General features: G+C 49.4%; 3 protein-coding genes across 3 annotated transcripts; 2 read left to right on the forward strand and 1 right to left on the reverse strand.

The window, feature by feature from the left end:
• Positions 1-574: 574 nt before the first annotated feature.
• Positions 575-3,491, forward strand: FSUBG_13163 (dynamin family; the record flags this gene model as incomplete). The annotated part of the gene is made up of 3 exons (XM_036678026.1): positions 575-761; positions 818-2,000; positions 2,063-3,491. 3 exons carry the CDS (start codon positions 575-577, stop codon positions 3,489-3,491), a joined length of 2,799 nt encoding a protein of 932 aa, XP_036531361.1.
• Positions 3,492-6,690: 3,199 nt separating this feature from the next.
• Positions 6,691-8,576, forward strand: FSUBG_13164 (major facilitator superfamily transporter; the record flags this gene model as incomplete). The annotated part of the gene is made up of 5 exons (XM_036678027.1): positions 6,691-7,117; positions 7,169-7,315; positions 7,365-7,804; positions 7,865-8,253; positions 8,309-8,576. 5 exons carry the CDS (start codon positions 6,691-6,693, stop codon positions 8,574-8,576), a joined length of 1,671 nt encoding a protein of 556 aa, XP_036531362.1.
• Positions 8,577-9,167: 591 nt separating this feature from the next.
• FSUBG_13165 (uncharacterized protein) lies at positions 9,168-10,671 on the reverse strand (the record flags this gene model as incomplete). Its single annotated transcript, XM_036678028.1, has 4 exons — positions 9,168-9,322; positions 9,377-9,977; positions 10,033-10,257; positions 10,306-10,671. The coding sequence occupies 4 exons, from the start codon at positions 10,669-10,671 to the stop codon at positions 9,168-9,170; spliced, it is 1,347 nt and encodes a 448-aa protein (XP_036531363.1).
• Between the last annotated feature and the right edge of the window lie 1,356 nt (positions 10,672-12,027).

Genomic DNA, 12,027 nt, shown 5'->3' on the forward strand with positions numbered 1-12,027 from the left:
TAAAAAATGGCAGAAACTTACACTTGACTCTGCCTAATAACTGTATAATATCTTTTAGATGCACTCGGAAATGTTGCGCGCTCTCAATTACTCTCAGAACTGTCATGCTCTATCGCGAATTATCGGGGCAGCGTGTTGCCCCAGAGCAACGGTAGTGCCACTAGAAAGAAGCAAGCATTGGAGTCCAGGCTGCCAACCGCCAATCTACGAGCTACGTCTTATGCTCAACATCTCCTATTCTGTATATCCACGTCTATAAGTCTTCCTTTTCTTCAGTGAATCACGCTGAATCTTTTCTTATTCAATTCTCTTTTATCCGTACTTCTAACTGCTTTTCGATAACCCCCCGTTTTTCTTTCCAGCCAGTTTTGGGTGCTCACGGGCCAACCAGGCTCCAGCTTCACAGCCTACTCTGTGAAGCAGAAAAACAATAGGCCAATTTCATGAGCTTCAAGGCAACACTCATTCAATTTGTTTGCGGGACATTACCACTGCCGCTGCTACTGCCACTGCCACTGCCACTGCAGCAATAATAATGTCTTCGCGCGCCAGCCACAGTCTCTCATCCACAAGAATGTCACACTCATCAAGACGCCGCGGGCCTCGTGTCAAACCAGACCCAGAGGATAATACTTCTATGCCAGATTCTGGAACTGTCAACTTCGGCATTCGCACTGCTCCTCCTGTTCCCTCTAGTTACGGTGGCAGTACCAGCTATATTCCGCCCGATCAGGCCTTCTATCATCATAGATCGGACGCCCGTGAGTGCCTCTTTCATCTTCTCTTCCAAACCCATACACTGACGAAATTTCCAAAGCAACACCAAGTGAACGCATCACTGAACCTGAACCTCTTCTAAGGGAACTCAGGATGCGTCCCAACGCAGCCGCTGAAAGCCCAACAAATGTTCCCACGGATGGGAGCTTCTTTCAAACCTCCTTCCAAGACATCGGAAAGAAGCTCAAGGCATGCAACGACACTCTGGGTGAGCTCCAGCAACTTGGCGTTGACCACGACGTCCCGCTTCCCGAGCTTGTGCTTGTTGGCGATCAGTCTGCGGGAAAATCTAGTTTGATGTCAGGTCTCGCAAATCTCGACCTACCTCGCAGTGAGGGCACATGTACACGATGCCCGCTCCATATCAGGGTATCACGAAGTCACGATTCGTCTTGCCGTGTATCGCTACGCAAAGCATACTCCTATCAGCCCCCGCCTAGTGGCCGCATTTCGGAAGGGGATGTCACTGACAGAGATCCTTTCTTCCCCTGGCGCAAACTACCATCTAGTGCGACTCATGAGTTCAAGACCATGGTCGACACCAGTGAGATTGAAGACGTTTTGAGGTGGGCCCAAATCGCTATTCTCAATGACGACAAAAGCCACGAGCTATTTATCCCTGGCTCGGGTGCCCTGGCTGTCAACATCCCCATCGATAGAGCCGCCGAAACAGTTGCCGCGAAGTTCTCACCGAATATCGTTGCACTCGAGATTAAAGGCCCAGAACTTCCCGACCTTTCTTTCTACGATCTGCCTGGTATTTTCCAAAACCCTGCTGATGCAAGCGACGACTATCTCGTTAGTGTCGTGAGGAATCTGTCCAAGGAGTACATCCAGCACCCGTCTGCTATTATCATGTGTTCTATGCCAATGAACAGCGATGCAGAGAACTCTTCAACTTTTGGTCTTATACGTAGACTGGGCGCTCTTAACAGGACCATCGGCGTTTTGACCAAGGCTGATCTGATACCAGAGGGTGGCAACCATGAACAATGGCTTGCTATCATGAGGGGACAGGCTCATATTGCTGGTCTGGGATATTTCATTACTTCCCGGCCACAGGGCAAGGATCTTGATGAGCTCAAGAAATGGGAAGAGCTGGTTTTTGTGGATCATTCTCTCGAGCGATGGCCTGCAACATTTCATGGCTTTTCGGAGCGATGCGGTGTGGAAAAGTTGAAGGCTTTCCTGTCGGAAAAGCTTGGGCAAGAATTCGCGAAGAGGTAACTGAGCATTTGCTGTCTCACACTTTATCAGGAACAAGGCTAACCTTTTTTCTGACCAGTCTGCCCCATATCAAGCAGAAACTAAGACAGCGACTCACTGACATCGTTGAGCAACTCGAAAAGCTACCAGAACTACCTGACAATGTTGAACTCGAGGTCCAGACCAGTGTTATGGAGTTTGGTGAACTGACCCGAACACAACTCAAGCCTTCCGAGTTTTCGAAGCATTTCGTTCCGCTCCCAGATAACTTTCGCGACTGTCTACTAGATATGAAGCCCAAGTTCACCCTCAGAGATAGCAGTGATATTCCTGTTGTTGATATTTCTGATGATGAGTCAGATTCGGGGTCCGTGGCGCCGGCCATCAACCCACATACGCCTAGCAAACGACGGGCGATGGCGCCGCCTATCACACCATCTAAACGAGTTCGTATGGAGCAGACCCCAGCAGGGACACCCTCTCGGTCGCTACAGCCTGAAGATAGCAGGGCCAGCGTGGCTAACTCCCCTGCTCCCCGTCGGCAACTCTTCCCAGCCCCATTTACTCCCTTTAGTGGAGTTGGGCGAGGTTTCAGGACTCTTCGACAAGTTCGTGATGAGATCAAGTCTAAGACCAGAGCTGGTGTACCTGATATCATCACTGAAGAAGTCTATAACGACATGTGCCGAGAAGCCATTGAACCATGGTCAGGGCCCATGAAAGCATTTCTCGATCATGTTATGAGCCTGTTGGATGATATGCTTGATCAGGCACTGGCCAAGTCTTTTGCAAGCCTTAACAAGCGGTTGATCTTCCGGGAGTGCAGGAAAGTTTTGACGGATTATCTCAACGACCGTCGCAGAGAAACAGCGGGAGCGCTTGATCTTGTGTACCGCCTCGAAACATACGGCCTGTTCACTGTCAATCAGGAGGCGTTTCGCAGATATCAAAAGGATGAACAGATCCTCTTAACCCGTTATCGCCACCAAATGCGTATGCAGGCCGCAGGGTATGGGGATGGTCGAGCTCCTGTTCCTTGGGAAAGTCTTACAGAAGAGAAGCGTGTCCTCGATGAAAAGCGACGCGAAAACGAGTTGACAAAACTTGGGCCGGACTCCTTCGAGCGGGAGCTGGAAGTGGTAGCTTATGTTAGAGGCTACTACCGCCTTGCAGCGCTGAGGTTCGCGGATGCCGTGGCGTTGCACATTACAAATGGCATGATACCGTATATCCAGCGACATCTGCCCTCCCATCTCGACCGAAAGCTCGGCATTGCTGGAGCCGATGCCAAGAGTGTTTACGAGAGACTCATGGAGGAGGATTCTGACACCGCAGCCAGACGGGGCACACTCAGGGGAGAGCGCGAGAAGTTTGTGCGAGCTCTTGACAGCATCGAGGAACTGGAGCGTGGAGCTGGCAGCAGCACCCTCTCGGAGGAAGAAAATGACGACGATGACATGGTCGATATTCCCCTCATGAGCGGCGCACTTCCCGCCGAGGAGATCTGAGTTGTTTTTGTCATCACATAACCTGTTTCGACACCGATTTGGTTGCACTTGTCTCATTTACTACAGTTGATCATCGGCAGTTGTTGGAGAAAGGGTTTCATTGAGAAGGTTTATTGGCGTGTAACTGTACTTCTGTTTATTCCCTTTGTTACAATGTTTGCTAGGGTAAGGAAAAGTATTGATACGAGTCGACGGAAACTCGGAGACGTGTATGGGGAAGCTGCTTAGATCCTTACGTGTGCGGGCAATGGAAATGGTCTGTCAATCAACCTCGTTGGTAAAGGGGGCCTCGTGGGAAACCCCGTAGTTCTAGCTCATCTGGTCATTTGTTGTGTATATTATCAAAGGAGCCCCGTAGTAGCAAATGACAATTGCATTCAGAGATGGGGTTCAAGACTGTCTCGTTCCCAAGTCTAGAGGATCAAGCTGCATCACAAGGGACGGCAAGATTCCAGGTGACTTGGAGAATCTACAACCTCAAACCGAGATACAGAGTCGAAAGCAATCTCTCAATATCCGGGAAGCGACAGGTGTAGGCTAAATTCATTCTGTACGGCTCAATCGAAATGGGAATGAAAATAAGGATAGCATTGGGACTTTCGCTACCAGGCCGGTTCCATTGTAGGTAGCCCTGTAGTCTAAAGCTAACATGAAAGTGGCCAGCCACAGCCGTTGAACCGACTAATCAGCGTTAATTGGTTTAACAGAGAAGGTTCGGGACACCCAAGCTAACGCAGGTGCCACTTATTAACCTCGTGGCAAGAATGCGGGGACTACAGGAAGGAGGGGATCATTCAATCCTTCATTGATGGGACTACAGGAAAGAACCTTACCTGAGAGTCGGGTCTTCCCTAAAATGTTGGAGTGTGACCTTGGGATCTTTTCAGCTCCCCTTCTCCATTTTAGCCTGTTTCATTGTAAACTCGGATTCTTCAAGCCTCTTACCAACAAACTCTTCGGCTCTAACCTCCACTCCGGTTATTTCGCATTGCATCTTGAAGATGGTGTGCCTTCATTTCACGAGTTTAGATTAAGGTTACAACGGTGTGCCTCCTTAACCGAGCAACTAAGATACGATACTTTACGCGGCGCCGATGGAGGCCATCCTGTCAGCAAATAATCGCCGAATATGGCCCTCCTTCATGGCCCTTATCGGCAGCTCTCCCGCGTCTCCGTACACCATCTCAACCGTGTCAAGGGTTAATTTTCGTGTTGCACGATCCAGCTAGTCACCAATTGCAGCAACAATGCAGACGGACCCCAGCCGACAAACAATATCATGCTCCCTCAATTAACCGGCGATTGACAATGCATCTGCCGCTGGTCTGATGATACACTTTAAGCTTGATTCGTTCTTGGCCCATATGCCGATAACCGAAAATCACCTCGCTTCTCGGCGTGCTGATCGATGGGTCTGCCAAGTGAGGGCACGTTCGGCCCCATTGAAGCACCTTACCGAGACCTAATTCACTCAATTCTTCTGGGGCTTCAGGACATCTTCTCCAGATTTACCGAATATTCGGGTTCTCAACATTCCAAGGCTCGGGAGCAGCCGACGATTGTGTAGTTTATTCGATATCAAGTCCACTTTGATGGTCAGAACCGTGAAAGACAAGCGACAGACTCGTGATTCATTTTGCGGCCCTGATATCCGATAAGAGGCGTTTTTAGCTCCCTCGTGCTAAACACAATCCTACCCAATCCAGCCTATAACCCATGAACAAGCAGTTGTCATGTGGCGCCTTATTGGCTAGACGCTGAAACCCTCTGAACGGTGGCAGCAAAGTATGTGAAGGATGAAACCAGCCTGGGAGTCACACCACGGCCTTTGCTTTTTGCCTACTGGCAGGCTACATTAAGCCATTTCTCTAGACACAAGACAGAGTGTTGTCTAGCAGGTGACGATTCCCGAGGCCAAACTCCGGTTCTTGGACCACAGACCAGCTTACCCCGGCCCCCTTTCCCCAGTCTAGCCCCGGACTCTGCACACTGCTCCGCGTTTTTTGGTCCTGGGGGAGAAGAGCAACGATAGGTGATGAATACCAAATCTATTTTCCCGGTTGCACTATCGCCCCTAGACCTTGGCCTGTGGGCCACAGGGATGAACAGCACTTACATGAACTTGGCCAAGCGGTAAGGGTTACATCGATCAATCTAGACTTCCAACTCTTGTAGCCTAGATTGGGATACATAAGGGGTATTAACAATCGAGTCAAGTAAGTTCGATGAAAGGAATCAGTACCTTATCATCGCAGAACCCCAATGCTTGTACGACTATGTGATACAAGTAGGTCGTTCAAATAAGCAAAGGGGCAGCAACGTTTCAGGAGTGGCGGGTGCTAAGTTCCTCTATGTTAAACCCGTCGTGCGGGTCCAATCTCGAGGAATACGACTATGTTTCAACCCCGCGGCCGTCGAAGCAGCGGCGTATGCTTGTTTTACGGAACCAGCCCTGAAGGGATTGGGAAATGACCGAAAATTCACTTAGGTTTCTTGTCCATCAGACCACCACAGTGCTTGTTGATCAAAACGGTCGAGAAGAGTGGCACGCACAGGATAGCGGCCTCGTTGCGGCCCAGCATCATGGACTTCAGCCATAATTAAAGGTCGAGATTACTCGAACAAGCGCTCAATCAACCCTGATTGGCGGCCTAGCCCTTCATCCAGCACTCCTCCCCTGGTCAATCTGCTCCATGTTGAGTAGACTCCCCCGGCCCCCAGATGAGCTCGTCTCAGCGTTGATCTACCGAATCTACTCACTGGTGCATTTTTGTATGTCTGAGTTAAGCTCCCCCCCAGACGGAGTAGCATTCAAGCGACTCAATACCTAAACGAGCTATCCAAGCCTCCATAGCCGTCTTTCCGTCCCGGGTGATCCCAAACACACCATCTCGCTGTGCCTGGTGCATGCTCCGGCCCCAGTACACGAATGATTGTTCATAGGGACTTGACAACACTATCCCGGTCTCTGAAGCTCCACGGTGACAATGCATGGGGTTGACTTGACCGGGGTGGTTCGTGTCGTTGCTACTGCTGCTGCTACTCAAGATGTTATCTCTATAAGAAGCAATGCAAAGCCGGGGAACCCTGAACCTTTTTTGCTCGCCCATCTCTCCTCACGAGAAGCATCACTACCCCATACATTGGGCCAGTTTAGAATCAACTCAACATATCATTGATCAATTGTTTTAAGCTCACAATGGGTCTGCCAAAGTTCCTCCAGCCTATTGGCTCCAAGGTCCCAGCTCATAGCGATCGGGTACCTCTCGATATTGCCCAAGCTGAGGCTCCCAGATTCGAGAAGGTCATCTGGTACAAGGAGCCTCACTTGCGTAAGCTTTATTTCCTCATTATCTTCCTGCTGATCGCCTCGGCTACCACTGGATATGATGGTATGATGGTCAATACCTCCCAACAAATGGACAAGTGGAAGGAGTATTTCCCCGAGGAGAAGAATGAAAGCAAGCTTGGAATCCTTATCAACATGTACAATATTGGTTCCATTGTCTCCTTCTTCATTGTCCCCTACCTTGCCGATAATTGGGGCCGAAAACCCACTATCATGCTTGGCTGTGTTATCATGATCACAGGCTCCTTCATCTCCGCATTCTGCAATGGCTATGGCAGTGAGTACCTATTCGAATCATTCTCGCACCTATATTAATCAATTCATCCAGTGTACATGGGCGGTCGGTTCGTTCTTGGATTTGGAAACTCGCTAGCTCAGATGTCCTCACCCATGCTTCTCACCGAAATCTGCCATCCCCAGCACCGTGGTCCTCTTACAGCAGTCTACAACTGTCTCTGGAACTTGGGTTCCCTGAGTAAGTAACGAAACTTCCCAAATGTTGCATCCTCTCTGACCACTTTCAGTCGTTTCCGTTGTCGGTTGGGGCACTGCTTCCATCAACGGTCACTGGTCGTGGCGATCCATTACCTTCATCCAGGCTGTCCCATCCATCATCCAGCTTTGTGGTATCTGGTGGGTTCCTGAGTCACCCCGTTTCCTCATCAACAAGGACAAGTCAGAGGAGGCTCTCCAGGTTCTTGCTAAGCACCATGCTGGTGGTGATGTGAATAACGCCACAGTCCAGTTCCAGTACCGCGAAATCAAGGAAACTATTCAGGCCGACAAGTCTGTCAAATCTACCCGCTACATCGATTTCTTCAAGACAAGCGGTAACCGGTGGCGTCTTGCCATCATCATCTCCCTCGGTATCATTTCTCAATACTCTGGTAATGCTCTCTTCTCCAACTACATGGATGTCATTTACGAGGGTGCTGGAATCAAGGAGCAGAACAAGAAGCTTGCCGTAAGTCTCATTCGTGGTATTGTTTAAGTATTCACCTTACTAATTCTCTTCTCCTCACAGCTCTCTGCTGGAAAGACCATTCTCGATCTGTCCATCTCCATTGGTGCTGCCTTCACTGTCGACAAGATCGGACGTCGTCCTCTTTTCCTCACTGCCATCTCCGGCATGGTCTTCGCTTTCATCCTCTGGACGCTCACCGGTGGCATTTACGAGAACTCCCAATATAAGACCCCTGCCACCGAGGAGCAGCCTGATGGTGGTGTCGCTTACTCCAACACGGGTGCTGGCTATGCCCAGATTGCTTTCGTCTGGCTCTTCGGTATCTTCTACGATATCGGTTTCTCCGGTCTGCTCGTTGCCTACGCTCTTGAGGTTCTTCCCTTCCACCTCCGTGCTAAGGGTATGATGATCATGAACATTACTGTTCAGGCCATCCTTGCCATTGGAAAGTATGTCATATCTCAATCCCCCAACGATGGAAACGCGGTTACTAATAAACAACAGCCAAACCAACAAGCTTGCGTGGAACAACATGCCCAACCACTGGAACTTTATGCTTTTCTACACCCTCTGGGACTTTTGTGAACTCGTCTTCGTCTGGTACTTCTACGTCGAGACCAAGGGACCCACCCTCGAGGAGATCGCCCGTATCTTCGATGGTGACGATGCTGTTGCTCACATTGACCTCGCCCAGGTCGAGAAGGAGACCAACCTCACTCGACACGAGTCCAATACTTTCGAGGACTACCCGCCCCCCAAGTCGCTTTCTTGAAGCAATTCTATGTGATTTTCCGTACGGCTCTGGCTATGCTCATGCAAACTAGTTGTACTGAGACGGCCTCGCGACCTTTGACGGGAGTTTTCCCAGCAAGCGTGTTCTGATGTAATAGGGATGGACGACATCTCAACGATATGAAAAGCAGAAAACGAACAAATTATACTTTCAGGTCGTCGTTATTAGGTTCTCTAAATTTTATGTCACTCTTCTTCTCAAATCTCGCGCCGTATTGTTGCAAGCACTGTGATCACGTAGACTCCAAACGATGAGCTGGTGGAGTCGAGAGAATAAGAAGGAAACAATGAACATAATAGATCTCAGAAGTTAACCTTGTGACAAAATATTATGTATATCGTATTTTTGATCATGTACGTCAGTATCAAGCTCTAACATACCTCCTACACATATGCCCGCAAGTCTACAATCAATTTCTAGCAACTCCTAAACTCCATAGCTGGGCTCCAAGCGAATGTTTACTAGATACACCAATGCATGAAGTCGCAGTCATTGAAACATACCAAACACCGTTGATCACAAAATCAAGGACAAAATGATCGGTCGCTTTTATCCGGTATTCATTAGTAACTAGTCATCTCCTGGAGCCCACAGCATGGGTCCAGTACAGATGTTGTTACGTGCGAACGACCTATAGCGATCAATTATATCGGTTCGGTCCATGCCCGCGCGTTGGCTTCCGAAGCTGTAATGAGCGGCAACGCCTCGTCCATCGGCAACGGCATCTGTAAAGTCTGTTAACTAAACCCTCGGCCGTACAATTCAGGGGTTTCACTTACGTCGTCCTAGCGCACGCGGCATGTTACATGAGAAGTGGTTCTCATCATCGGCCTCGATCGGCTTGGCTCGGTTGATGTCCCTTCCTAATAAGGCAACGAACTGGATTCCCATTCGCTCGTATTGAAAGTCCCATGTGTCGAACTTGTAGGCGGACAGCTTCTTCTTCCATAGGTTTTCGAAGAAGCTGAAGTGTTGTTGTGCGCCAATCGTCCACTGAGTCCAGCCGCGGCCCATAGGGTTATACTCTGTCGCTTCGATGGGAGTCGTGTCGAGAATATGATCTTTACCGCCCTTATCAAGAGGGAGCCAGCGATGAGTAGTGTCATTGTGCTCCCAGTTCTCGGGCGAGAATCCCTCGGGGCCGTTCCATGGGGGTAGGTTGGAAGGATTCCAGTCCAGTGGCTTCTGACCAGATTGTTTCGAGGGCATGGCCTTTCCTTCGCTGTCGACCTCGGGGAGATAGGGCCTGATAGCGCCCAAATTCCAATGGACCCAGCTGAGAAGTGGTTGGTTGATGACATTAGCTGAGACGATGTAGTACTCGGGATGGTCGAGCCTCTTTTTAACGATGGATGGAATAACAGTGTCCTCCATGAAAACCTACACATTATTAGTACCGGTTTCACAGGAACAAATTGCGAGCGGTGAGGCTTACGATGTCGTCGTCAATCTTGACATACATGACATGATCCTCAACCCGGTCATAGGAGTTCCCAAAGCCACTAGCAAAATTATCGTCATCTGACATCTCAACAGACCACTTTTCGTATGAACTCTCGCTTTCCAAGAGTTTCTTCAAGAGTGCAAGGTCGTGGGGGTCTTTGGTTCGTTCCACGAAGATGACGCCATCAAGCAAGCCGCCATTCTTAGCAAGATTGCGCTGTCGAGGTTAGCCTGATGTTACCAAGTCGGCGTGGGCAAAGTGTACCTTGAGATAGCAATCAAGAATTGATACCGACTGTCGTCTTCCATAAAATACAAGTCCCATAATCTTATCGACACCTTTGGGCTTCGACCAGTGTACCAGGTCTTGTACACTTTCTCCGTTGGATGACCAGAAACGATCGAGGGTTCCGTTTATGCCGGCAATTGTTGGTGCTTTGGAATCGAGGGTCGTCGATGGTCGTTGCTCCATAACAGGAAGTTTGACGGCGACCAAATCTCTCTGCCTCCACACCAGGGTCGACATCATCAACATGAGTACAATGGCACATAACCCGATGTGGCCTCGTGTACAGTTCAGGGCCCGGGCAGCAGCCCTGGAGTATGAAGTCGGGAAATCCGATGACTTCATCTTGTGAGTTGGTTTTATCTAATGAGACAACTCAGTGTAAGGGAATCATTGCGTGTGGGAAGCTTGACATCTAAGTAGTCAGGCAAGGTTGCATGTGCCTGAGAGATAGAGGTTCGAGAGCCACGAGCAAAAACTAGGTTCAGCGGTCTCGACTTTGGGATTCCTGTCGTTTAAGGAACAGTCGACAATGTGTTCCACGACGGTCGAGTCCACAAAGGCTTATGAGGGGTCCAGAGCTGGGTGTGACGCCTTTGGTGACAATGATCGAATTTGGATAATACGCTCGATCCAATGAGGCCGGTTGCTCTACGATACACGGCCCACTGGCACAGCCTGGGGGGTAAAGACATCGCTCGGTGTATGCAACCGTCGTGAAAGCCATACCCCTCATGATGATTGGTCTCTTGGCGTCCAGGAACAACAGAAAGGAGTATCGGGCGCCTGATATCGGTATGGCCGTCGATCCTATTCGTAGGCCGGATATGGCAATGTGGGTAACAAGAGTTGTGAAGATTGGCCCTAAGGCCGGACAGACTTATAGACCAGACAATGCCTGTAGATCAGGGGGATAGTTATAAGATAAACTTCCTGTCAAATAAGTTGGCACTCAGACATTATACCTGCTCACATCTTGCCTCTTCAGTCAGGGAGCCAGCCAATTGCCTTGGCTCTCCCTGGAGTGATAGTTCCATGCTGCATCATCCATTTGAGCCTCAAATAGGAAATAAGTCAAGGAGACTTGGAAAACACCTCTTCCAGGTCCCAACAGGCATGTAAGTTCAGGGCAGGCCGTCTACCATATCATGCTTTGTTGGAGTAGTCTCAATATCACGCGATGAGTGGCAAGGAAACAAATCCTTGAGGCATTCAGTAAATAACCCAAGCTCGTAAAATCCGAGACACTTCACCTAGTTTATCAGACAGGCTATACGATATTGGTGATGACGAGGCGGGGCGGGGCTTTTTTGATTGATGGGACGGATACGGGATCCGGATTGAGGGCACGCGTTACGAGAAAGAGCGTCTGTTGGCTGGTGAGAATACGTTGTCGTATCTTGTAACATGGTGTTTCCAGGGTCCAAAGCTTCGGGTAAGACTAAATAGCTGGCAGCGATCATTCAGGGTCTTTTGGCAGTCGACGTCTCCAGCCACTTCGTCAACTCGCAGTGAAGATCGTTGTTGTTGACGTTTTGGCGATGATCGCATTCCCGATCAGTCCATGCAATGTCATTGTCCCTTATAGTCACTTCCATTTTCGTAAACCCCAACGATTGTTCATTCTATAATTCAGCCGTTCCAGGTCAAGACGAATGGATTCTGTGATAGAAGTTAATACCTCGTGCGTTGTTCGATATG

The sequence above is a fragment of the Fusarium subglutinans genome (assembly GCF_013396075.1).
Source record: "Fusarium subglutinans strain NRRL 66333 chromosome Unknown NRRL66333_c0000315, whole genome shotgun sequence".
In the NCBI taxonomy this organism is placed as follows: Eukaryota; Fungi; Ascomycota; class Sordariomycetes; order Hypocreales; family Nectriaceae; genus Fusarium; species Fusarium subglutinans.